Source organism: Peromyscus californicus, unplaced genomic scaffold (genome assembly GCF_007827085.1).
Source record: "Peromyscus californicus insignis strain IS unplaced genomic scaffold, ASM782708v3 Scaffold_7__1_contigs__length_154581171, whole genome shotgun sequence".
In the NCBI taxonomy this organism is placed as follows: Eukaryota; Metazoa; Chordata; class Mammalia; order Rodentia; family Cricetidae; genus Peromyscus; species Peromyscus californicus.
The window spans coordinates 1,321,080-1,343,116 of record NW_026294595.1 but is presented as its reverse complement, the minus strand read 5'-3'; the positions used below and the strand labels follow the sequence as shown (position 1 = coordinate 1,343,116).

General features: G+C 40.3%; 1 protein-coding gene across 11 annotated transcripts in view; it reads right to left on the bottom strand.

Annotated features, from left to right (window-relative positions):
* Window positions 1-22,037, bottom strand: part of Dennd1a (DENN domain containing 1A) — a 503,183-nt gene that overhangs the window by 311,460 nt on the left and 169,686 nt on the right. For 8 of the 11 annotated variants that reach the window (XM_052724294.1, XM_052724299.1, XM_052724297.1 and 5 more), the window contains one exon: window positions 16,685-16,804. The exons of the other annotated variants lie outside the window; for them this stretch is intronic. In XM_052724294.1, the coding sequence (XP_052580254.1) occupies window positions 16,685-16,804 (120 nt within the window). The remainder of the gene's footprint in view (window positions 1-16,684; window positions 16,805-22,037) is intronic. 11 annotated transcript variants of the gene reach the window in all.

The window sequence follows — 22,037 nt, the reverse complement described above, 5'->3', positions numbered from 1 at the left end:
GAGTGAGATCAACCCCCAAATGATCCTTTCAAGTTCTCACTTTTACTGGAGCAATCCAACACTGAAGGATTTGCTCAAGCATTTCTGAGGGAGAAGGACAAGATGAGATCACCCCCACAAGAAAAGAAAAACCCTCCTCCCCCTGCCCCTTTTTTCTTGTCTTCAACAAGAAACTATCTCAAGATAATTGTGATGAGTCTGTCCCAGCCAGAACACTTGGAAGACACGTTCAACATTCAATTAGGGCCAGTGCATTGCTTCTCCAGTGAAGGGGGATCACCCTGCCCTGGAGTTCAGTCTCCTCTCCATACACATAAACACAAGTGCATAGCGCCCCAATGCTGTTGTCCCCTCAGCCTTCCAGCACTGCCAGTTGGAAAAGCCAAGCCAGGAAGTTGTCAATTCCAATTGCGTTTAGGCCATGTAGCCCTATTAAAGAAGGCTTGCTGGTAAAGGGGCATCCTCTGTTTCCAAAGCATGGGAAAAAAAAAAAAAGGTTGTGCTTAGATTGGAGCTGGCAACTTACATTGACTAGAGTTTTCAAGGGGCTGTGAATGAGTTTAACAAAGGAGGTCTGTGGCTAGTTTCTGGCTGAAGTCCATGTCAACAGTTTTTAAGGTCACAGGCCACATTAACTAGCATTTATTCCCAGCAGACCCTGTTCTAAACACAAGCTGTAAGTAGTACAAATTTGGAATTTTTCTGTAATCCCTTGAGATATTCCTGAGCCTTCCACATGTTTCTGCTCAATTAAAAACAATTCTCACTTCTCAGTACAAGAGAGGCCATACTTGCAATCTCAGACCATCCTTAGGGTAGATGAACAAAACACTGGCAAATCAAAGGGCTTGAGTGGGGAAGGGAAGGAATTCAGCTGGATCACACTGAACAGTGCAGACAGCTCCCCAGGGGCTCGGTTTGTGAAAACATAAAGCGGGTTATTGACAGAGATCCTGCAGCCATAAAAAAGCAGGTTTGAGGCACACATTGGGAACAGGCTCCTCGTCATTTTACACAAACAAGACACAAACTTCTAAGAAAATTAAAAGGTCAGTTAGGTGGGTAGAGAATGGTGATGATGTATAGGGCAGATGCTGAACACCCCCACTGTGAATAGTGCAATGATTTCACAATTCAGATGAACTTTGAACATTTCTGAAATCAAATGCTTCTTAAGATCAATGTGAGACTTTACTGCAATTTGTGGGCAACCCCCCATTCCCACCCCTGGCAAAAAGGTGCTTTTTATCAACAGCACATTTTATAATGATAGCTTTAAATCTTTCGAGATCAGGGCATTGAGCACCAAAGAAGTACCATGTACTGTGTATGACATGTGTTGATAAATAAAAATTACAATCCTCCATACCATCGTGGGAAATACAAAAGTAAGGCTCAGGAAGTGATGTGACTTGCTCATAGTCTTAGAGCTGGCAAGTTGGATAATGTAAAGCCAACTCTATCCCCAAACTCAACTCTCTTCTATAGACTTAAGGGGAAATAGCATCACCTACAACTACGCCACTTCCCTCCCCTGGCATTCTGTACTTAGGATGGTGATATTTGAAAATAAAAATTTTCTGAATTAAAATATTTATAAATTATAGTAAAATGAGTGTTTAGATTGAAATGGACAGATGAAAACTTCCAGAAGAGCGACTTCCTTAAAGATACAAAATTTCAAAAAGATTTTTGAATGCTCAAGAAATTACCTAACTATGCCCACTGTTAATATTTTAAATCTTTATTTTTATTTTATGTGTGTGTGTGTTCTAGCTGCAGAGGCAAGAAGAGGGTATGGGATCCCCTGGAATTAGAGTTACAGATGGTTGTGAGCTTCCATGTTTACATTGAGAATTCAGGTTCTCTGCAAGGGCAGCAAATGCTCATAAATACTGAGCCATCTCTCCAGCCCGCTCATGGCTAATGCTTTAATGTTCAATGATCCAAGTCAATTTTCTTATATATTGCTTTATAAAATAGAGATCAGATCACACGTAAAAATCTGTCTCTTGCCTCCTATTTTTGTATAGCAATATGTCCTAGATGTTTCCCATGTCATCAAAAAATCATCTACAACAATTGTAATGGTTATTGGTATATAATTTAACTATCTTTCTAATTCTATAGTGCTAAGCTTTTAAATTATAATTTTCATTCTGTACACTAAGCTAAGTACTCTCACAAATATGTTGATAAGTTATGTATAATATAAATGACATAAAAACTATGACATACAGTCAGAGCACTACCCAAGCCTTTCTTGTAAATATATTTTGAGTTTTCCTAGAACATATTCCCAAAGGTAGGAAGATCTTTAAAAGGCTTTAACTATATATTTCTGCTTATACAAGAACATTGTACCATTTTATATACTGACCAAAAACTTAGGTGCTATCAAGTATCCTCTTCAGGCTGCTGTGACCAGGCTCATATGCACTTGGTAGCATACATGCCCATACACATCTCATCTATGATGTGACAAGAATACAACTGTTCTATCCTGTTAGTCACTATTGCAATAAGTAGTGTCATGAGGAGCCAAGGCCCTTGACATATATATATATATATATATATATATATATATATATATATATATATATATATATATATATATATATATATATATTAGGATCTCTAATTCTAGAGCACACAAATATGAGGAAATGGAGGCTCTGGAAGAGTTAGCAGAGAACTCAAAGCACACTTCTGGGTTAGAAAGCCTTAGATGCCTGGCTCTGACAGTGGGCCATACTTTTTAATGTCAGGCCATCTGGCAACTCATTTGGTCTTTCAGTATGATCACCTGTTCGTCTAGCATTGTCTGCAAACAACAAATACAGATTAATCTTTAGGGAAGTAAAGAAAAGCAAAAGTTAAGAATGAACTGCATGATGGCATCTCATCTTTAAAAAGCAAGGAGCAAATACTGGCAGTGTAGTAGCAAGGCATGCTCACACACCCTCAACAAGGCATAAGACCTTTATAAAGAACAGTTTGACATCATTCCAATGAAGATCAAGATATATACAAAATTTCATGTGATGATAATTTAACCAGGACATCCATTCAATAATGTTCATGGAAGCTAAGAATTGTAAACAGTCCAAATGGCCTTTTATAACTAAATGCACAAACAATAAATGACATGACATATAAGATAGAACATTATATAAAAGAAAACAAACTACCACAACATTGACAAATCTCAATAGTTAAGGCGGGGTGTGTGTGTGAGGAAGATAGTTCAGGAGGTAAAAGCACTTTCTGTGCAAGCCTGATGACCTGAGTTCAAACCTCAGAATTCACATAATAACCAGAATGACAGTGGTACACATCTGTAATCCTAGGACTCCAATATCAAGATCAGAATCAGAGACCAGAGAATCTGCCAGAAGCTCATGTGCCAACTAGCCTGAAATTCATAAATACAGAAACAAGAAAACCCTGCCTCAACAAGGGAGAGACAAGAATCAATTCCACAAAGTTGTCCTCTGATCCGCACATACATTGGCATGCATGCACAACCCCCCCCCCCACACAATAATATAATTTTTAAAATAATTCTAAATAATGTAATGGAACTCATTCAGAGTTAAAACCAAAGCTATACTACATTTAGCAATTTATACCAAAGTAAAATTTTAATTTTGAGGTGTTAGCAATTACTTAAATGGTGATTATATAGGCATTTGCAGTCTTTAGTTATTTGGGGGGGGTGTTGGTTGGGATTTTTTGAGGAGTGGATTTCTGAGGCAGGTTATCATTGGTAGCCTGGGCTGGCCTAGAACTCACTATGTAGACCATGCTGGCCTCAAACTCAGAGACCTTCCTGCCTCTGCTCCTGAGCATATGTGCCACCATGCCCAGCCATTTGTCTCTGTGTGTGTGTGTGTGTGTGTGTGTGTGTGCGCAAATTTCATTGAGTAAATTTGTACTCAATGAAATCTACAGGTTATATTTCATAATTATCAATTGGTATTTTCCTCAATTTGTCATTGAAGGAACAGAAATAAAGAATAAATGATAGATAAACATAAGTTTCCCTTTCTCCTTTACCACTGTGAACCAATCTCAGCATCTTGTACATGCTAAGCAAGCACTTTACCAGGAAGCTCCATCTCTATACAGAAATCCTATTGGAAGATGTTTTAGTAGTGCTGATGTTCTTTACATCAAAATACAAAGTACTGAATCTGAGGAAAGGGTAAGTTCAGGTGAATCACTCAGAGTTAAACTCTCTTCAAATAAAAAGACTTAGAATATATAATCTTTTGGAATATTAAAGAATACAAAAAAAGAAAAAAATAATAAAGCAAGTATTGTATCTGTGGTCAGGACACAGTGGGCACCTTCATTCAAAAACAATGATCAGCTTTTTGAATATTTTCACATAGTTACAAAAAAGCAAAGTACAAACTGAAATCTCCCTTTCAACACTAGTGTTCAAGATGGCCAACTTCACAAAAGTCACAGTAGACAATCCCAGTGCAGTACAGGAGAGCAAACACATTCTCTAGTTTTCATGCTGGACTTGTTTTCACTGGCAGGAGTGGTCTAGTGTTTACTTCTTTGTTTTTAGACATCTAAAGATCTCTAGCCTTTCTGGAAGAATAAGAATTTAAAACTAATAGCAATAGAAGGAAACCAGGCACCGCATGCCTCAGCCAACAAACTAGAGGATGCTGAGTTTCTCCCAACTTCTTTTTCTACCACACTTTAAAATGTTTTTGCTTTAAAAAAAAAAAAATCAAGTATTTAGAGTCAACCATTTTTGGTGCATTTTGGGCTCATTAATACACACAAAGAACTAATTGAAATATCAGGCTGAATAAATGAACAAAAAGACAATTAACCCCACATAAAAGGCTCTGCCCATTTTACTTCAAAGGCATATGAAACAGAATGATCAGAAACCACAAATGATGCCTCCCTGGATTAATTTTGTAATATATATTGCTTGGTATTCTAGATAAGGAATTAGACATCACTATGTGGTATTCCAACACTCAGGAACTGAGTTCAAGGACAACACCCTTCATTTTGCCTGAGATTGTTGATTGTTTCAAGTCCTATGCAAAGAAATAAAAACCTATTTGATTTCCATTGTGGACCATAATACAAGATTTCATTTTCTTTGAAATATTTTAAAGTTCCTTGTTTTGACATAATGTCTTTTTTTTTTTTTTTTTTTTTTTTGGTTTTTCGAGACAGGGTTTCTCTGTGTAGCTTTGCGCCTTTCCTGGGACTCACTTGGTAGCCCAGGCTGGCCTCGAACTCACAGAGATCTGCCGGCCTCTGCCTCCCGAGTGCTGGGATTAAAGGCGTGCGCCACCACCGTCCGGCTGACATAATGTCTTAAGATACATATAATGCTGTATTTTATAATGTAATATGTACCAGAGTATAATTACAATGGTTATATGCTACATTACTCTGCACTATGCAGCACTATTCACTCTAATAGAGTCCTTTGATGACACAAGCATAGAAAGTAAAATCCAGGAAAGTAAACTAAGCTGGTTATTTCCCACTTGATTCATCTAGAGCTTTCTGTAGTTTTACATTTACTGTTTTCAAAAGCTACAAATTATTTCTCATTGTCAAGAGATAAGAGATCGCTAATGGCTCACATGTTAAATTAAAAAAATAGTTGAGTAGGTTTTTTCCCTATAAACATAAATACCAAATTATTCATCCAAATGACAAATAACACTACGACTGTGCTTTCAAAAAGAATATACATCTCAGCAAGAAATGTATTTTCAGATCACTAGGAACTTCTTCCCTTATAAAACAGCAGCACAAAAATAAATTATGTAGTCTAAAACAGTCCCAAGAAAGATATTTAATGAGATGTAATGATGCATATCCTTTAGTAACTGAAGGAGCTCAATACACAACTATACTTATTGCATACACACCATTCAAAGAATTAAACACCTCAGTCACTATCTGAGTGGTGGGAGGACTTACTTTTCTGAGGGGTTCTAAATTCCTTGAGTGAACAAGTATAACCTTCATACTTTCAAAAGTAACATCTTAGGGTCACTGTGATGGCTCACTGGATAAAGACACCTGCTGCCAATTGATACTGGAGTTCCATCCCTGGAACCAACACGGTGGAAGGAGAAAAGTGACTCCATAAAGTTGTGCTGTGACACATGCATATCTCATGCATACACACACACACAATAAATAAATGTAATAATTAATTTTAAAAACCAACATCTTAAAAATTAAGTGGTTCATAGTAGAAGGTTAGAACTATAGGATCTTGTACACCTAAAGAGAAGTCTGCCCTTCCATCCTCTAGGAGAGAAGTCAGCCTTCCTATTGCTTCACAAACCAATCACTGACAGGATCAGAGGATCTAAATCCAGACCTGCTCTGCGTTTGTAAATCTGTCTGCCCTTAAGAGTACAGCTTAGATGCAAAGTGTGCTTTTAGGTGGACAGCATAGGTTAAGCTACTTCTATCTTCTGTAGAACAAAAAGCAAAGATAAGGCCCAGAGAAAATAAAGCTGCCTTCCTGAGTTCAGTGGCCCCTCACTGCCCTGTAGGCTTCAGCAGCACCAAGGAAGCACAAAGAGAACAAGGAAGTAACAGTTCCTCATTTCTCTGTAGCTTGTTCCATCTCAGAAAGGAACACTTTTGCTAGCAAAAGAATGGAGTGCCAACTCCTGCAACACTCTGGCCTCTGGTCACCTAAGGGAAGGCTGGGCTAGGAGGAGGAGATGGCCTGAGGCTGGCTGCCAGTGCCAGCTACTGCAGCTGCTACAGCAGAAGACACACCCATCTTTCCCCGTGGCCTGCAGTTGACTCCTACTTCAACAGCAGGCCACTGGGAGAGGAGGCTGCTTTTGTTTACTTTCCTTTCTTCTCTGCAAATGTGATTTTCTTTAAGCTGTACAGCTTGTCACTGCCAGTGAGTTGTGACTCACTAGAGGACTATGTTCTAAGTGAGACGGCATCTATATGGGAAAAGAACTGTATATCATTCTTAACCACTTCATTGCTTTATTAATTAAAATAAGGAAGTTATAATGTCCAACAAAATGATGATCTGATGAGAACCCACCACCACTCATTACTTCAAAATCCTGAGGGCTGAGGGAGGGCCCTGGCCTAGAAACTAGAACAACTGCAGACAATCCCAGGGACTGCACACCAGTGAAGTAATAAACTTGCCATGTCAACAGGGCCTCCTTTCTCCTAAATGATCACCCAGAAAAGACAACAGCATGTCATGCATCTTACTTTCATAGGAAAGAATGTCAAAAGAAATCATACAGCTGGAAAGAGAACAGAAACACTGAAAGACAGAAGAATAGTCCTCTGTTGAAAACACGGCAACATTCAGGTTTCCAAGATACCTTTTACAACACTGGGGAAGAGAAGCTGAGGCTCCCCCGGCTTTGATGCCTGACTGCCCTAAAATGCCAGGCTATGAATTTTTGTACAGCAGAGTACCCTCAGGCCACACAACCATAAATAACTTAAAACAGGAGATTCCATCTGCTTGTGGATATTTCAGCAGCACCTGCTTTCAAGGTAAAAATCTGGGTGTTGTCCTTACAGCCTTCCTCCACAACTCCCTTTCCCAGTCCCAAACACTTATTTTAAATTAAAGCATCTCTTACACAACCCAAAAGGATATCTGCCACTGTAGGAGGCACCTGCCTGAGGAAATGGTCTCCCTTCACCTTTCTTTTCAACTGTACCTGTTGTTTAAAGAACCCTGAAACAGCTAGAAGATGGAAGCCAAAGCTCAAAGCCAGACTCCTTGTTGTTTTCTAGAGTTTTTCTCTGTGAAAACTGAGCTTTCCTGGGTTTATGGTTAAAAAAAAAAAAAAGGCCAATACCAATGAGAATGGACACCATGGCTGTTCTGCCATTCAGTTAGAAAAGGCTGTTGAAGGAAGAAGATTCAGCCAAGCACTATTCAGGTTCATATGTCCACATGCCAACATGCACAGAAAGGACAATCAGGACTTGGGAGCAGTAGTGAGAAGGCCAGTGGAAATCAAGGTGTTATTCCCAGAATGGCAGGCACTTTTACCTTGGACTACCAATATCAACAGCTGTAATACCCACTTCAGTCCTCAATCTGATCTACTTCAGAGGGCTATGTCTAAACTCTGGGCTGTGGTATAGGCCTCAAATCTGAATCATGTCCCACCAGCATTTCCTTAGTCAGACATTTTGATTATGAACAGATGAGCTTTGTTCTTTTATTTGATATACTCATATTTCAGAGCCTGGCACATCACTTCTCACTGAGTGAGGAGCTTTTCTCTCAGTTACCACCAGGCAAGTGTCCATTCACTGTGTTTAACCAAAGCCCATCAGCAAAACTTAGAAAGAAGCACTGTCTAATTTGTGATCCTAAAGCACTACACACACACACACACACACACACACACACACACACACACACACACACACCACATTTTATGCATAATGCCTTCCTTAGGTAGAAGAACAGCAGAAGTGAAATGGGAGACAAATCTCAGCCAGTACAGTATATTAGAGGCATGCTCACTTTTGGATTTGGTAAATGACAAGAAGCTCAGCTTAACACAATACTGGATGAATGTGAGATTTTCAAATAGGAACTTGCACACATAGACCTCAATATCTACTAGAGGAATCTGACATAAATAAAGAGCAAAGACCAAGTGCTATGGAAGGCTCCTTCCAGATAAGAGTACATTCTCAGAAACTTCACTGAATAAAGATCTGAAGAGTTAAACCAAAACTATTTTAGATGATACCTTGCTAAAAAGGTTATCTCTTGGGGCTGAAGATGTGGCTCTAATTAACAGCACTTGCTGCTCTTGCAGAGGAATACGAGTTCAGTTCCCAGCATACAACTGGCTGGCTCAAAACCACTTGCAACTCCAACTCCAGTAGATCTGACATCCAACTCTGGCCTCTGTAAGCATCTGAATATGTGTGCATTCAAGACACACACACACACACACACACACACACACACACACACACACACACACACACAATCTTTAAAAAAAAAAAAAGGTTATTACTTTCCAAAACATATACTAAGTTCCAAGCATTTTTTTAAATTAAGAAATTTTTTTATTCATTTTACATACCAATCAAAGATTCCCCTCTTTCTTCCTCTCACCCCTCCAGCCTCCCTCTCCCAACCCACCTCCCATTCCCTTCTACAAGAAGGTAAGGCTTACCATGGGGAGGTACATTTAGTAGAGGCAGGTCCAAGCCCCTCCCCCTGCCTCAAGGCTGTGCAAGGTGTCCCATCATAGGTAGCTGCTCCAAAAAGCCTGCTCTTGCACTAGGGATGAATTCTGATCCTACTGCCAGGGGCCCCCAAGCAGATCAAGCTACACAACTGTGTTTCTATGCAGAGGGCCTAGTCCAGGTATAAGGACAATTAGTTGAGTTTTCTCAAAAAGCTTAAATAAGATCTATAAATATAGTCAAGAAAACCAGAAAACTACTGTCTGTAAGGTCCTTTTATGAAGGCTAAAGAAATGTAATGATTATACTCTCTCCTCAGCCCTAAAACAACTTCATGACTCAGAACTCTTGTATTCTTTCTGTAGACACCAAAGCAGAATTTGGTTAGAAATAGCACATTTCATTACATTTCTAGCCTTGATGAGGGATGTGGCATTTGGGAAATTGGGGGCCATGACTAATTGCAGTTCCAGGTCACTCTGTTTAATAACTTCAAAAGATTTCTGAGATCAATATGTGTAATGTAGCATACCCAAATGGCACAACCTAAAAATGTTACAATGACTTTCACAAAGAAGAACAACAGACTTACTCATAACTGTTCTCCAAGTTGCTGCTTGAAATTTAGTATTAACAGTTGTGCGGTGGTAGTGCATACCTTTAATCCCAGCACTAGGAGGCAGAGACAGACGAATCTCTAAGTTTGAGGCCAGCCTGGTCTACAAAGTGAGTTCCAGGGTTACACAGAGAAATCCTGTCTCAAAAATAGTAATAATAATAATAATAATATTAACTATCACCAAGCAACTTGCTAAATAATTATCTTGAGAAGAAAAATCCTTTGTGGCAAGAACTAGTCAATCATGGCAGGATATCATGCATTTGATGCTACTGTGACATGGATATTAATGAGATTTGTTCATACTCCAGTACAATCACACTTCTTTCAAGGCCAACTGAACTTCTTAAAGTTTTTTTTGTTTGTTTTGTTTTTTAATAAGCACAGGCTATATAACAAAGTTCTATCTCAATCAAACAACACAGACAGTGGGAGCTCATGACTTTAATCCCAGCACTTAAGAGGCAGACACAGGAGGATCTCTGTGAGTTCAAGGCAGCCTGGTCTACAGAGCAAGTTCTGGGACAGCCAGGGCTACACAGAGAAACTCGGGCTCAAAAACAAAATCAAACAACAACAAAAATCCTCAGCCTTCATGGAGATGACATTCTAGCAAGAGGGACAAAAACTAAAACTAAATCCAGTAAAGTATATTTTCTAAAGAATATCTAAGAGGCTTTGACTGTGAAGTTAAAATTTGGTGATATAGATAAACTAGTTCTTTGTAGACACAATGCCCCTCACTCAAAACTGAATTTCTGGCAGACTCCAAGGAGCACTTACCACTTTACAGTTGTAATTAGTATGAAATGACTTCCGTAATAGGAACCGTGCTTTTGCCAGTAAGGATTTCACTTTTGTTCTTTTAAATAATTAGAGTCATCCTTTCATTTCAAGTCTTGAGTACCCTCTCCGTTCTTTCCAGAGGCACAGCCTTTTTCTTAGTGGCAGACACACAGTACCTCAGTCAAGCACTACTTTACAGGTTGGAGATTAAGACACAGTCCTCACCTATGAAGAGATGACTGTACAACTGGGAAAAGAAAAAGGGAGATCAAGGATTATAACTAGACACCTGAAGTGTGTAAAGCATGAAAGTTGTGTTCAGAGGAAGGAACAATGACATTGCCTAGGGAAAAGCACTCTGAGAGGATGGGGCGATGTGTGAAGGCAAAGACGTACAATGGCTGGCTCATAGACATCATAAGTATAATATGTAACATTGGGAGAGTAGCCAGAGAGGAAGTGACCCTAAGAAGTGAAATTTACGAACAGCAGAGGCTGTGCCCACACAGCCACCATCACAGGGAATGCCATCCCTCAGGAGAGGAATGGGAGTTAAAAGTAAAGATGGCTTATGCACACATTTAAGTCACAGCAATGGGCACACTGCAACCAGTGGCTGGACATCAGGCTTACCTGAAGAAAGCAGTAACAAGAATAAGGTTAGTATCTGAACTAGACCCACACTGCAGGCCCCGTCTCTAGGCAAACTTCTCCAGTCCCCACTGGACATGGCACTAACATTAGAACCTCTGTCATCTACTACCCCTAATTTAGCAGTGTTCTCAAAACAAACACAGAGGAAGTGCCACATGTGTGTCCTATAATGCACATGGTCATATTTCCATTCTCATTAATCATCTACAAAACACGTCCCAAAATTCATATAAGACCCCTTATTTTTTAGGATCTGAGAAGATGGCAAAGTTGACAAAGTGTCAGCGGCATAGATAGGAGGATCTGAGTTTGGATCCCCAGCATTCACAGAGAACTCCAGCATGGCAGAAACTTTCTGTAATCTCAGCACTTGGGGGCAGAAACAGGTGGATCTTTGTCCAGCATGCCTAGCAAATCAATAAGCTCCAGGTTCAATGAGAGGCCCAATCTTTAAAACAGACAAAAATTATAAAAAAAAAAAAAAAAAAAAAAAACAGAAAAGGGATCCAGGAAGAGACTCCAGTTGACCTCCGGTTTCCACATGTATGTGTACACACATGTCCAAACCATCTGCATATACACATACAAACACGTACATACACTATATAAACACACACACATTTTCAGTGATTCACTTTTTAAAATTTGTTTTGAATTATATGTATGTACCTCTTACAGATATATGCACATGAATACAGGTGCCCTAAGAGATCATAGACATTAATTCTCCCTGAAGCTAGAGTTTTAAGTGCTTGTGAACCCAAAGTGGTTGCTATCTCCTCCTCACTTGGTCCAATCAGCATAATGTTGTCAAATACAGTACAACAATGTGATATTTTGTGGAAGAGAGATGATCGAGATCCTTTCTGACACAGAGCTGGAGAGTTAATATATCCTAGATGTAAAACTGTAAAGGTTTACTGCTGGCCTTGCCAACTGAAAGCAAATTGCTTCTGGTGGTCCTTATGGCCAGGTACTGAGAAAAGGCATTTGCTAGATCAATAGCTGCATACCATGCACCGGGAGATGTGTTAATCTGCTGAAGTAGAAACACGATGTTTGGTACAGCAGCTGCAACTGGAGTCACTACTTGATTGAGTTTTTGATAGTCAACTGCCATTCTCCATGATCCATCTGTCTTCTGCACTGGCCAGATAGAAGAGTTAATGGGAGATGTGGTAAGAACCACCACCCCTGTATCTTTCAAGTCTTTGATGGTGGCACTAAAAAATTCATTGTGTCTCTGCTGACAATTACGGGTCAGGCCATTATGAACATTGCTTTGTCTATGCTGCCCATTGCAATAACTACGATCACCTTGCCTTTGGTAATTCAGTACTGCCTCTTGGCCCCTGCTACTTTGGGGCCCAATTAAATCCATTACATTTAATTCATCCAACTGAGCAGCAGCATCTCCAACCCTAAGGTCTGGCACAAGCTCTTCAAATGTGCTGGTGCCCTCTCACCATTTTACATCTTAGAGGATTAGTAAAGGGCATGTCTTCTATGCCTTTCCTTTACACAGTGTACCCACTCAAGCTTTGCGATTTCCCTGAGCCTTAAAATCCCCTCATCAACACTAAGTCCAGGGACATCAGGCATCTCCAACTCCTTTTCAGTAGACCATCTTTGGACAAACGCTTCAGTCAACCATTCAAACAGACTTTTGACATCCTACTTTTTTTAACTATGCAAGCTTTCATATCAAACCTAAACGTTCTACTCAGCCTGATCCAGTTTTATATTCCTTTCACCACTATTCCATACCCTTAAAATCCATTCCCACATATATTTTCCAGGCTTCTGTTTGAATGAATTCACAAACTCACTAAGCTCTTTAGTAGTGTAGCACACCTCCTTCCTCATGGACTACACTTTCTACCTACCCTCTTAAGGGCCTGCTTAGCCTCAAGTCCAGTTATAGGTCTAGAGCAGTGGTTCTCAATCTTCCCAATGTTTTGACCCTTTAATATAGTTCCTCATGTTGTGGTGACCCTCAACCATAAAGTTATTTTTGTTGCTACTTTATAAACTGTAGTTTTGCTACTGTTATGAAATAGAATGTAGATATTTTTGGAGACTGATGTTTGTCAAAGGGGTAGCAACACACAGGTTGAGAGCTGTGGGTCTAGAGTAACTATTGGTGGGCCCTGAGGGACATCAGTCTTGTCTTGCCTGGCATCTTCTTCAGAGAAAGTCACTGCTGGTTTAGTAGAGAATGAAGGATTAATTTCCTCAGTCAAGGGTGGAAAAGGCAGTATTTCAGAGGGTGGGGGTGGCAGGACATCTTTTGTTGACGGTGGAGAGACTACTTCCTCAGATGAGATAAATCTCAGCCTCAATAAGGTCCTCCTATGCATCCTCAGCCCAAGTTACAGGATCCCATTCTTTACCAATTAATACCCTTACTTTAAGCACCACACCCTCCAGGCTTCGACTTGAAATTTTCACTGTAATTCAGCCAACCTTATAATGAGGGCTTCGGTTTGATTTTCTGCTGGAGAGAAGATTCTCTTCTAGGGCACACACAGAAAACTTTAGAATGTTTATGTGAATTTGGAGCCAGTCAATTTTATCACCAAGTTGGTTGTTATCTTTCAACATATTCTGAGATGCTAGAAGTTAATTATTTTTATCATGGAGCTAATTCTTTTCCTTTGTCAATTTATCTAGAGATGCTAAGAGCAACCAACCAGCAGCATCATTTACCTTATTCTTCTACAAATTATCTAAAGTTTTATTTACAGAGTCACCAAATCCATCGCCTCTCATAATTGGTAAATCTGGATAATCAAATGCATTCATCTCCTCAAGTTTGTAAAAGAGTTCACATCATGGGCTTTCAGTACTCTCCAAGCTCCCAGGAAAGGCTTCAACTGGAAAGGCTTCACGAACTGTCGATGTTGGCAAATTGGAAAGTCTATTCCAGATACTTACAAAAATTCATCCTTATACTTCTGTTGCTCTAGAACTATTCCTGGTACCTGGTATCTGTATTAGTCAGGGTTCTCTGGAAAAACAGAACTTATGGAATGAATCTATATATAATAGAAAGGGGATTTATTAGAATGGCTTATAAGCTGTGGCCCAGCTAGTCCAACAATGGCTGTCTACCAACAGCAGATCCAAGAATCCAGTAGTTGTTCAGTCCACAAGGCCAGGTTTCTCAGCTGGTCTTCAGTATACACCAGAATCCAGTAGAAGTAGGCTCTAAGGCCAGTGAAGGAATGGGCCTAACAGTGAGAGTGAGGGCAAGCAGGCAAAGAGAGAGTTTCCTTCTTCCATGGGTCTATATAGGTTTCCAGTAGAAGGTGTGGCCAGATTAAAGGTGTGTCTTCTCACTTCAAAGATCCAGAGTGGAAGTGGCTCCTCCTACTCCAAATGACTTAATTAAGAATCCCTCACAGGTGTGTCCGGCCACTTGGGTTTTAGTTAATTCCAGATGTAGTTAAGTTGACAACCAAGAATAGCCATCATACCTGGCTTCACAAAAACCCTGGTAGACATATAAAATTGAACACTAGAAACAAAGGAGTGTGAGTTTATTTATATACTTATTTGTTCATTTTTGATGGTGGTGCTGGGGATCAAGCATAGGGTCTGTGCATCCAGGCAAGCCTTGCACCCTAAGCTGCACTCAGCTGTTCAATTCACAGTTTTAAAGAAGTGGTTCCCCACGCCCAGACATTTGCTGACGAATATGATAGTGCCAGAGTGTTTGGGTGTGCACACAAGAGCATATGTGTGTGCACACACACAGATTCCAATTTGAAAAGAAAAAATGTAACTCCCCAAAATATGAGGAATAAACCCTCTCTTTGTTTTTGTTTTTGTCATTGTCTCACTATGTAGCCTTGGCTGGCCTAGAGCTCACTATGTATACCAGGTTGGCCTCAAACTCAGAGATCCACCTGCTTCTGCTGGGATCAAGGTACACGCCACTACAACCACCCAGGACAATCCTTTCTACCAAACTCAAGAACCAGGACTAAGCATTCACTCCTTCAAATTCACAATGTAAATATGCAGTATCTTGGCCAAGGCTGAAATACAACAGCCAGGAATGGAAGAGAAAATATGCCCACTAAATAATAACTAAAATAAAATTAAAAAATATAAATAAATAAATAAATAAAAAGAGTTATACCTAGTCATAAGTAAACAACTATTACTATCCAAGTCTAGCTCCTGGGCAGGCAGTGCATAGCACTGGCTATTCAAGAACAACACAGTCACTGCTCCATAGCAGCCAGCCCCATCCCTCCTCCGGGCTCTGTGCAGCAGGCCTCTGGTGCCCAAACCAGAAATGCTAAACTTGGTGATGAGGGGAGTTGACCTCACTAGCTAGGAACGAAAATGATGAGATCTGTTAGAAAAATGCAGAGTTGTGGTTCAGGCTGACAAGAGCAAAGGAACTTCATCAGTTGGGCCCTTTTCTCCTGGTATGGCTTTGGGGAGTGAGTTATGTTGGGAGGGTCCTTTACTTGGTGAGAAGTGAACAAAGTGCAGAGACTGTTACAGCAGAGAACCACCCCTTCTGAACACCACAGAGGGCTTGGCCTTTTAACCCTGGCTGGGCCCAAGCATGGGGCCCAGGTTTTGTCATGGACACCTCCCTGCTGCTCACACTGGCTGCTCCACAGCAGATAGAAGGAGGAGGCAGGCCCCCCAACACCTACTTAAGAGAGGCAGATGGAGAGGAGAATGTGTGGGATGCCTTTACCTCCCCCTCAGGAGGCGCCCAGCAGGAGCCCACAGAGCCAGCAGCTCCAAAATCGGATTTCCACACATCCTCCCACCCCAGAATGCCTTACCCCCCTGGCAGGAGGAAACAGAGCATTAAGCAAGTGTGGCTCTGGTTTGCAAAGGGATTTCAGAAGGCCTGAAGTCATCTTCTCACACTTCTGCACTTTTCTGGAACTTCTACAGAGGCAGCCAGGTTGGGAAGTTATTCAGACACTGACTCAAAGAGGGCAAGGGTTCTACTCTAAGGAGCACACAATCAGTGTCTGTAGGCTGTCCTGAGCTAGACACATATTTTATTAATAATCTTACATACACAAAATGTCCACAGGGAAGCCTAACAGACTAATTTCTGACAGCTCCAGATAACAGCAGGAGGGACTGAAGCCCTGCTGACTCTCCAGTTTCCACATACCACTCAGGAGCACTGAGGCCCTTCCCACCCAAGGGATGTGATGCAAATAAATAAATACAATTATCTGCAGGACTTCAAGTGCAAGAGCAACATCACAAAGTCCTTCTCCCCAAGATCACTGACTTGTGGGGAACAGATAGGACACCAAAACAACAGCTGGAAAACTTAATTACAGAAGGACTATGCAAAAGCTGACAACTGTTTCACAGAACCAGCCAATGGCTGAAGCCCTTCTCCCTTACCTTAAGATACAGAAGCAGCTCTTGGCCCCTGAAGATAAGCGGCAGAACCCAAATCTCTGTTTGCTGTCAATGTCAGTGAGCACGAACGTGAAGTGCTGGCCAACTTGGCTAACTGTGAGGCTGCAGTGAAGACAGAACAAAGGGAGAAATGAATGTGTGCTAAATTTCCAGATAAAGTATCTAATCGTCACAAGTCATTGAACCTGTTACATTTCCTTTGTAGACCTTTACAAATGAGCTTAAAATTTACACACTTCAAGGGAGCAGACAAGAAAGGAGAGGGAAATGAAAGGGAGGAGGCAAGGACAGAGCAGGGAAGGAGGAAGTGGAATGAGGAAAGAGGAAGGAGTGGGAAGAAAAGGAGAGAAAGGAGCCTATTCTAATGACCACTAGAAATCAAAATCAACAACACTTTCCAATGTCCCTAACTGAGGTCCAGCCCCAGGTAGCTGTGTCAATCGGCCATCAGTGCTGAAAGAAGCACTCTAGCATCCTCATGTAGAGAGGAAGAAAACTGAGACAAGCACTGCCTAAGGTACCATGAGGTGGGTGGCAAAAGGCTGTTGTTTAAGCCTTGCTGTGACTCCAATGGCCACAGCACCAGCTCACTGTCACCGCTACGGTTATTTACATATCTAATGCACCACTTAGTTATTCTCATGATAATGTGGAATTTCAGTAATGTTCTCATTTTACAGAAAAGGACAGTCAAGAGTAGCTAGGGAACTCATTCAGGTTCAGTGAGTGCCAGAAGGAGCCATCATGAACACTGGAAAGAAAAAGGGGCAGAGTTATGTGTTGTTCTCTGGAATTCCTGAACCTTTGATACTTTCTGAACTTTGAGGAACATATTTATTAGCTTAGAGGGCACGAGTACCAAAACGTTAAGCTTGTTCAAGGGACTAAAAATTAAAGCAATGTTTCAAGACATTAAAAAGCTAAAAATTCTTGTGTCAGTACAAAATAAGCTAACTACACATAAAAGCAATATAGAGTAGGAAATGTCTAATAAATAATTTAAAAGCATGTTAACAACCAGATTAATCTAAAACTATTTTAAGTTACAAAATGCTTCAAAATGCACAATTTTTATTAGTTTACCAGTTCTCCTATATCTCACGCTTTTAAAAAATGTAAACATTTCAAATTCTAATATGTAAGTTTACACTAACATAATATTTAGAATTTGATAGTAAATTAATCCAAGGAATTCAGTGACTTGTATGTATCTTATACTATATTTCACAAAGTATACTTGAGTTGATAAAACATTGACTTTGTTAAAATATTCAAACTGATGCTAAGGTACCAATTGTCAGTAGAAATGAAAAATCATTCTTAATAGGCCTTTGAAAAAGGCAGGACTGTATTGGGTAAGCTATGAATTAAAATTTCAAATTTAGAATAGACTTTCTTTCTAAAGCTTCCTTATACAAGTCACAAAAGAAAAGTAAAATTAAAGAGATTTTCAGGGTATCCCAGCACAAAGGTCAAGGGCCTTGCCTAGTTATATTTAAGGACATAATTCTATCCCTTAGAGAGTGCTTCAAGCACAGGAAAACGGCTCCAAAAGACAAGGAAGTGTTCCACTCTCCTTATTTAACTAGGAAGGTGAACAAAAACAAGGTGGCAATTTCAAAGCCATGTGGTAATAAAGCAGGTGTAAGTAATGCTATCCCCACCTTATACAGGGGAAGGAACACATTTCCATAAAAGTTATAGAGCTGTCAAGGGGACACCAAATGCTACCTTCTTATGGCTGTTATGTTTTATCTATAAAGCTTGGATACTGTGTTACTATGGTGATTTTAATACTATGTTTTAAAGGGGGATTATATGATTAATTTTAACAAGGTTGAAAACTGAAGATGTGTGAGAAACAGGATTCTAGCTCACATAATTAAAGTGATCCGGGAGGAAAGTATGCCTCAGTGGGGGAGGGAAAAGCCTGTTTTTATTAAAATACTTAAAGCAACAGGTTTTGTAAGTCCAAGACACAAATAAGGTCATGTTTCTGGGAGATGTTACTATGTGATCCTACCAAATGTGATTCATTATTTTGCTTTGGGTTTGACTTTAGTCCTCAAATGTGCAAAATGGAAACTAGAAAAGAAGGCTGTCGATAGGGCTGGATAAAAATCAAAACAAAACAGATCCCTAGGGAAGGGTCATGTATGCAAATCACTTCACCTGCAAGTGGGCTGCCATTAATTTTCTATCCCTCACATTGCCATTAAAAATGATTTTTTAAAAAGTATGCATAACTACATTTTAAGCTCAAAGAAAGATTCATTGCTCACTGGCTTGCTGCAAAACCCAGCTCAGTCACTATTACCTGGGCTTTAACTTAGCCAAGTTTCTTAAAACCAGCCTTCAGGGCCTCGATTTCTTCACATGGAATAATTATGAGAAGCTATCACTCAACCCTAAGTATACTTTGGGAATCAGTGGGATAAATGTTTATTTTTAAAAGGACAGTCCTTAGTAGGAATAATTAATAAAAGGTAAGAAGCAAGCTGCTCCCAACTGACTGAAGATAAAATTCACAGGAAGGTCATGATTTAGAGTCTCTCTGACCAACGCAGCTTTCTAACCCTGAGCACAAGTAGTTCTTTTGCCTCATTTCTTTCTTTCTATAAGAGTAGTCCTCTAAGGGATCAAGTGATTCAAGTTTGCATTAAAATGAATGATTCTTTTTGGGATGTTGCAGTTTAGAAGGAGACACTTATTATTCTCAATTGAGTCACCTTTTTAATTCCTAGAAGGGTTGAAGTACAGGTCATCAAAAACACAAAAGCAGTCAACTCAATTTTTTTCTCCCCTTGGACAACGTCCAATAAACTAAGTCTGTCAGGGGCAGTCAAACAGAGGTTAACTTGAAGGATTCTGAATCTCCAAGGAATGTATCACTCACTTCACTAGCTGAGGTAGTCTATGGGAGTATTCACTATTTTTTTCATTAAAAAAAAAATGGCTTGGGGTCTTTTTCCTCAAAAGCTATAGTTTGTTTCCTTTTAATATCAGCATCCATTATTTCTATAAGAATCAGCTTTTTCATAATGATTAAAGCCAAAGAAACCATAGGAACCATGTGATCCAATTTTCTTGTTTTATGGGTGGGAAAACTGAGGCTTAGGGTTTTGTTTTGGTTTTCAAAGTAATTAGGACTAGGGCAAAAATCCAAGCCAACTTGTGGTTCAATGTCCTTTCCATCCTGCCATGCTGCTCTAAACACAAGGCCAGCCTTCCCCTAGAAATCTCACCTCAGGTTAAGGAACTAAACTATGACAAGAATGAAGAGTTGTCTTGGCAAATGGACTGTGCTTCTTATTAAGCTCCAGAAAGGGCATCTCAGCACCTACAGAAATAAGCCCAGCTGACCAGAACCAGGATACTGATTGCACTTACTTAGGTACACTTAGATGAACGTACAAAAAAGAAGAACTAAGCCCAGACTGTAACCTTCATGCTATGCTCTAAATGCTCGTCAGCTGTTCAAGGTCCTTCTCACCCTATTTTGTTTAACATTGAAGTTGCTTACAGGTTCGGTGCAAGAACAGTACAAAATACATGGATACACAGTTTGAGTCTAGTCTTTCAGTAAGAAATGAGGTTTTTACATGTCAGTAAGCTTACTCATTTTGCACACGGAAATCCAACTACACAAAGTGATATAGTATGTGCTGGAAACACATGCTGAACAACAAAAACAGAGATCTTGCAACTCACACAGCTGACTACCTAATTGGACAACAGCTTCTCAGGGATGACAACATTGATCCAAAGGATAAGATGGAATGGCCACACCAGGCACAAGAAACTGGGTATTTCTAGCAAAGGAAAAAGTTGCGCAAAGATCCTGGGGGTTGAAAAAAGCTGGGCACATGCAGGAATGAAAAGGAAACCAGGAGCACCCTAAAGCACAAGAAACAAACAGCAGCCATCACATGAGTTGCTTCATAAAGCAAGCACCAGGCCATACAGAATACCTCATACACAAGTCACGATAAGATATTTGCTCTTCAAGGGGTATCAAGATCATGATGGAGAAATCTTCAGAGGCAACTGAACCAAGCACATAGGAACTCACAAACTTTAGACCAACGACTGTGGAACCCGCATGGGATCGAACTAGGCCCTCTGCATATGGGATACAGTTGTGTAGGTTGGTCTGTCTAAGGGGCCCCTGACAGTGGGATCAGGATCTATTCCTGGTGCATGAGCTGGCTTTCTGGATCCCATCATCTATGGTCGGATGACTTGCTCATCCTTGATGCAGGGAGGAAGGGCTTGGCCCTGCCTCAACTGAATGTACCAGGCTTTGCTAACTCCCCATGGGAGGCCTTATCCTTTTGGAGGAGGGGATGGGAGACGGATGGAGGGGGAGGTTAAGGGGGAGCAGGAGGAGGGATGAGAAGAGATCTGTGGAAAAAGAATTAAATTTATGGGGGGAAAAAGGTATTTACTCTTTTAGGTGGGTATGGGGTATATGGAGTAATGAAAGGCCACTGAATAGTTCTAATCAAAAGAAAAACATTCATTTCAAACATCTAAAAGAATGTCAAGTACAGGGTTGAATGTACTATTTAGAAAGCCATGGGAATGTTTGAATTGGAGGCATACATTCAAAAGTCATCTGAATATGTGTAGTGCTAAATACTACAGAAATGATGAGGTCACCCTAGGAAAAGAGCCCAGAGAGGCAGAAGAGCATCTTGGACTCAATCACAGAAATACTAGTGGAGACAGCAGATGGGAAAGGGACCATCAAAGAAAGAGAGACCCAACAGGCAGAACAAAGAGGAGGGAAGGTCACCTGTCCTGATGCATCAAGATGAGAAGGGAAAATGTCTATCACTGTTAATGACAGGAAGGCCTTCTGTAGCCTTGACAAGAACAGTTGTAGCTGAAAGACAAAAACAAGAGAGGCTGGAACGAGCTGAGCAATGAGTTGATGGGTATAGACATCTCTTTCAAGAACTAAAGAACCCAACAGTAGTTAGGTGGGAAGAGTAAGTGTCAGGTGCTGCTTTGGGGTGGGAGAAACACAAAAAGTTGTTTTTAAGCCACTGAGAACGACACTAGAAAAAGAAGACAAAACAGTCAGAGCTGTGCTTTGTATAAGAATCCTAGATCTTCTACTCACAAGCTGTGTGAGGTAAAAATCAATCATCACACTACAAAGTGGATTATAAATCAAGAATATAAGGCAACTAGCACATAGAAGGTACACAACAAAAATGACCATGACTGTTACACAATTATAAAGTACATGTCTGGAACTAAAACACTGTCACCCCTGCTTACTACAGCTTACTAACAATCACCTGAAGAACTGTCTATTGCCAAATTA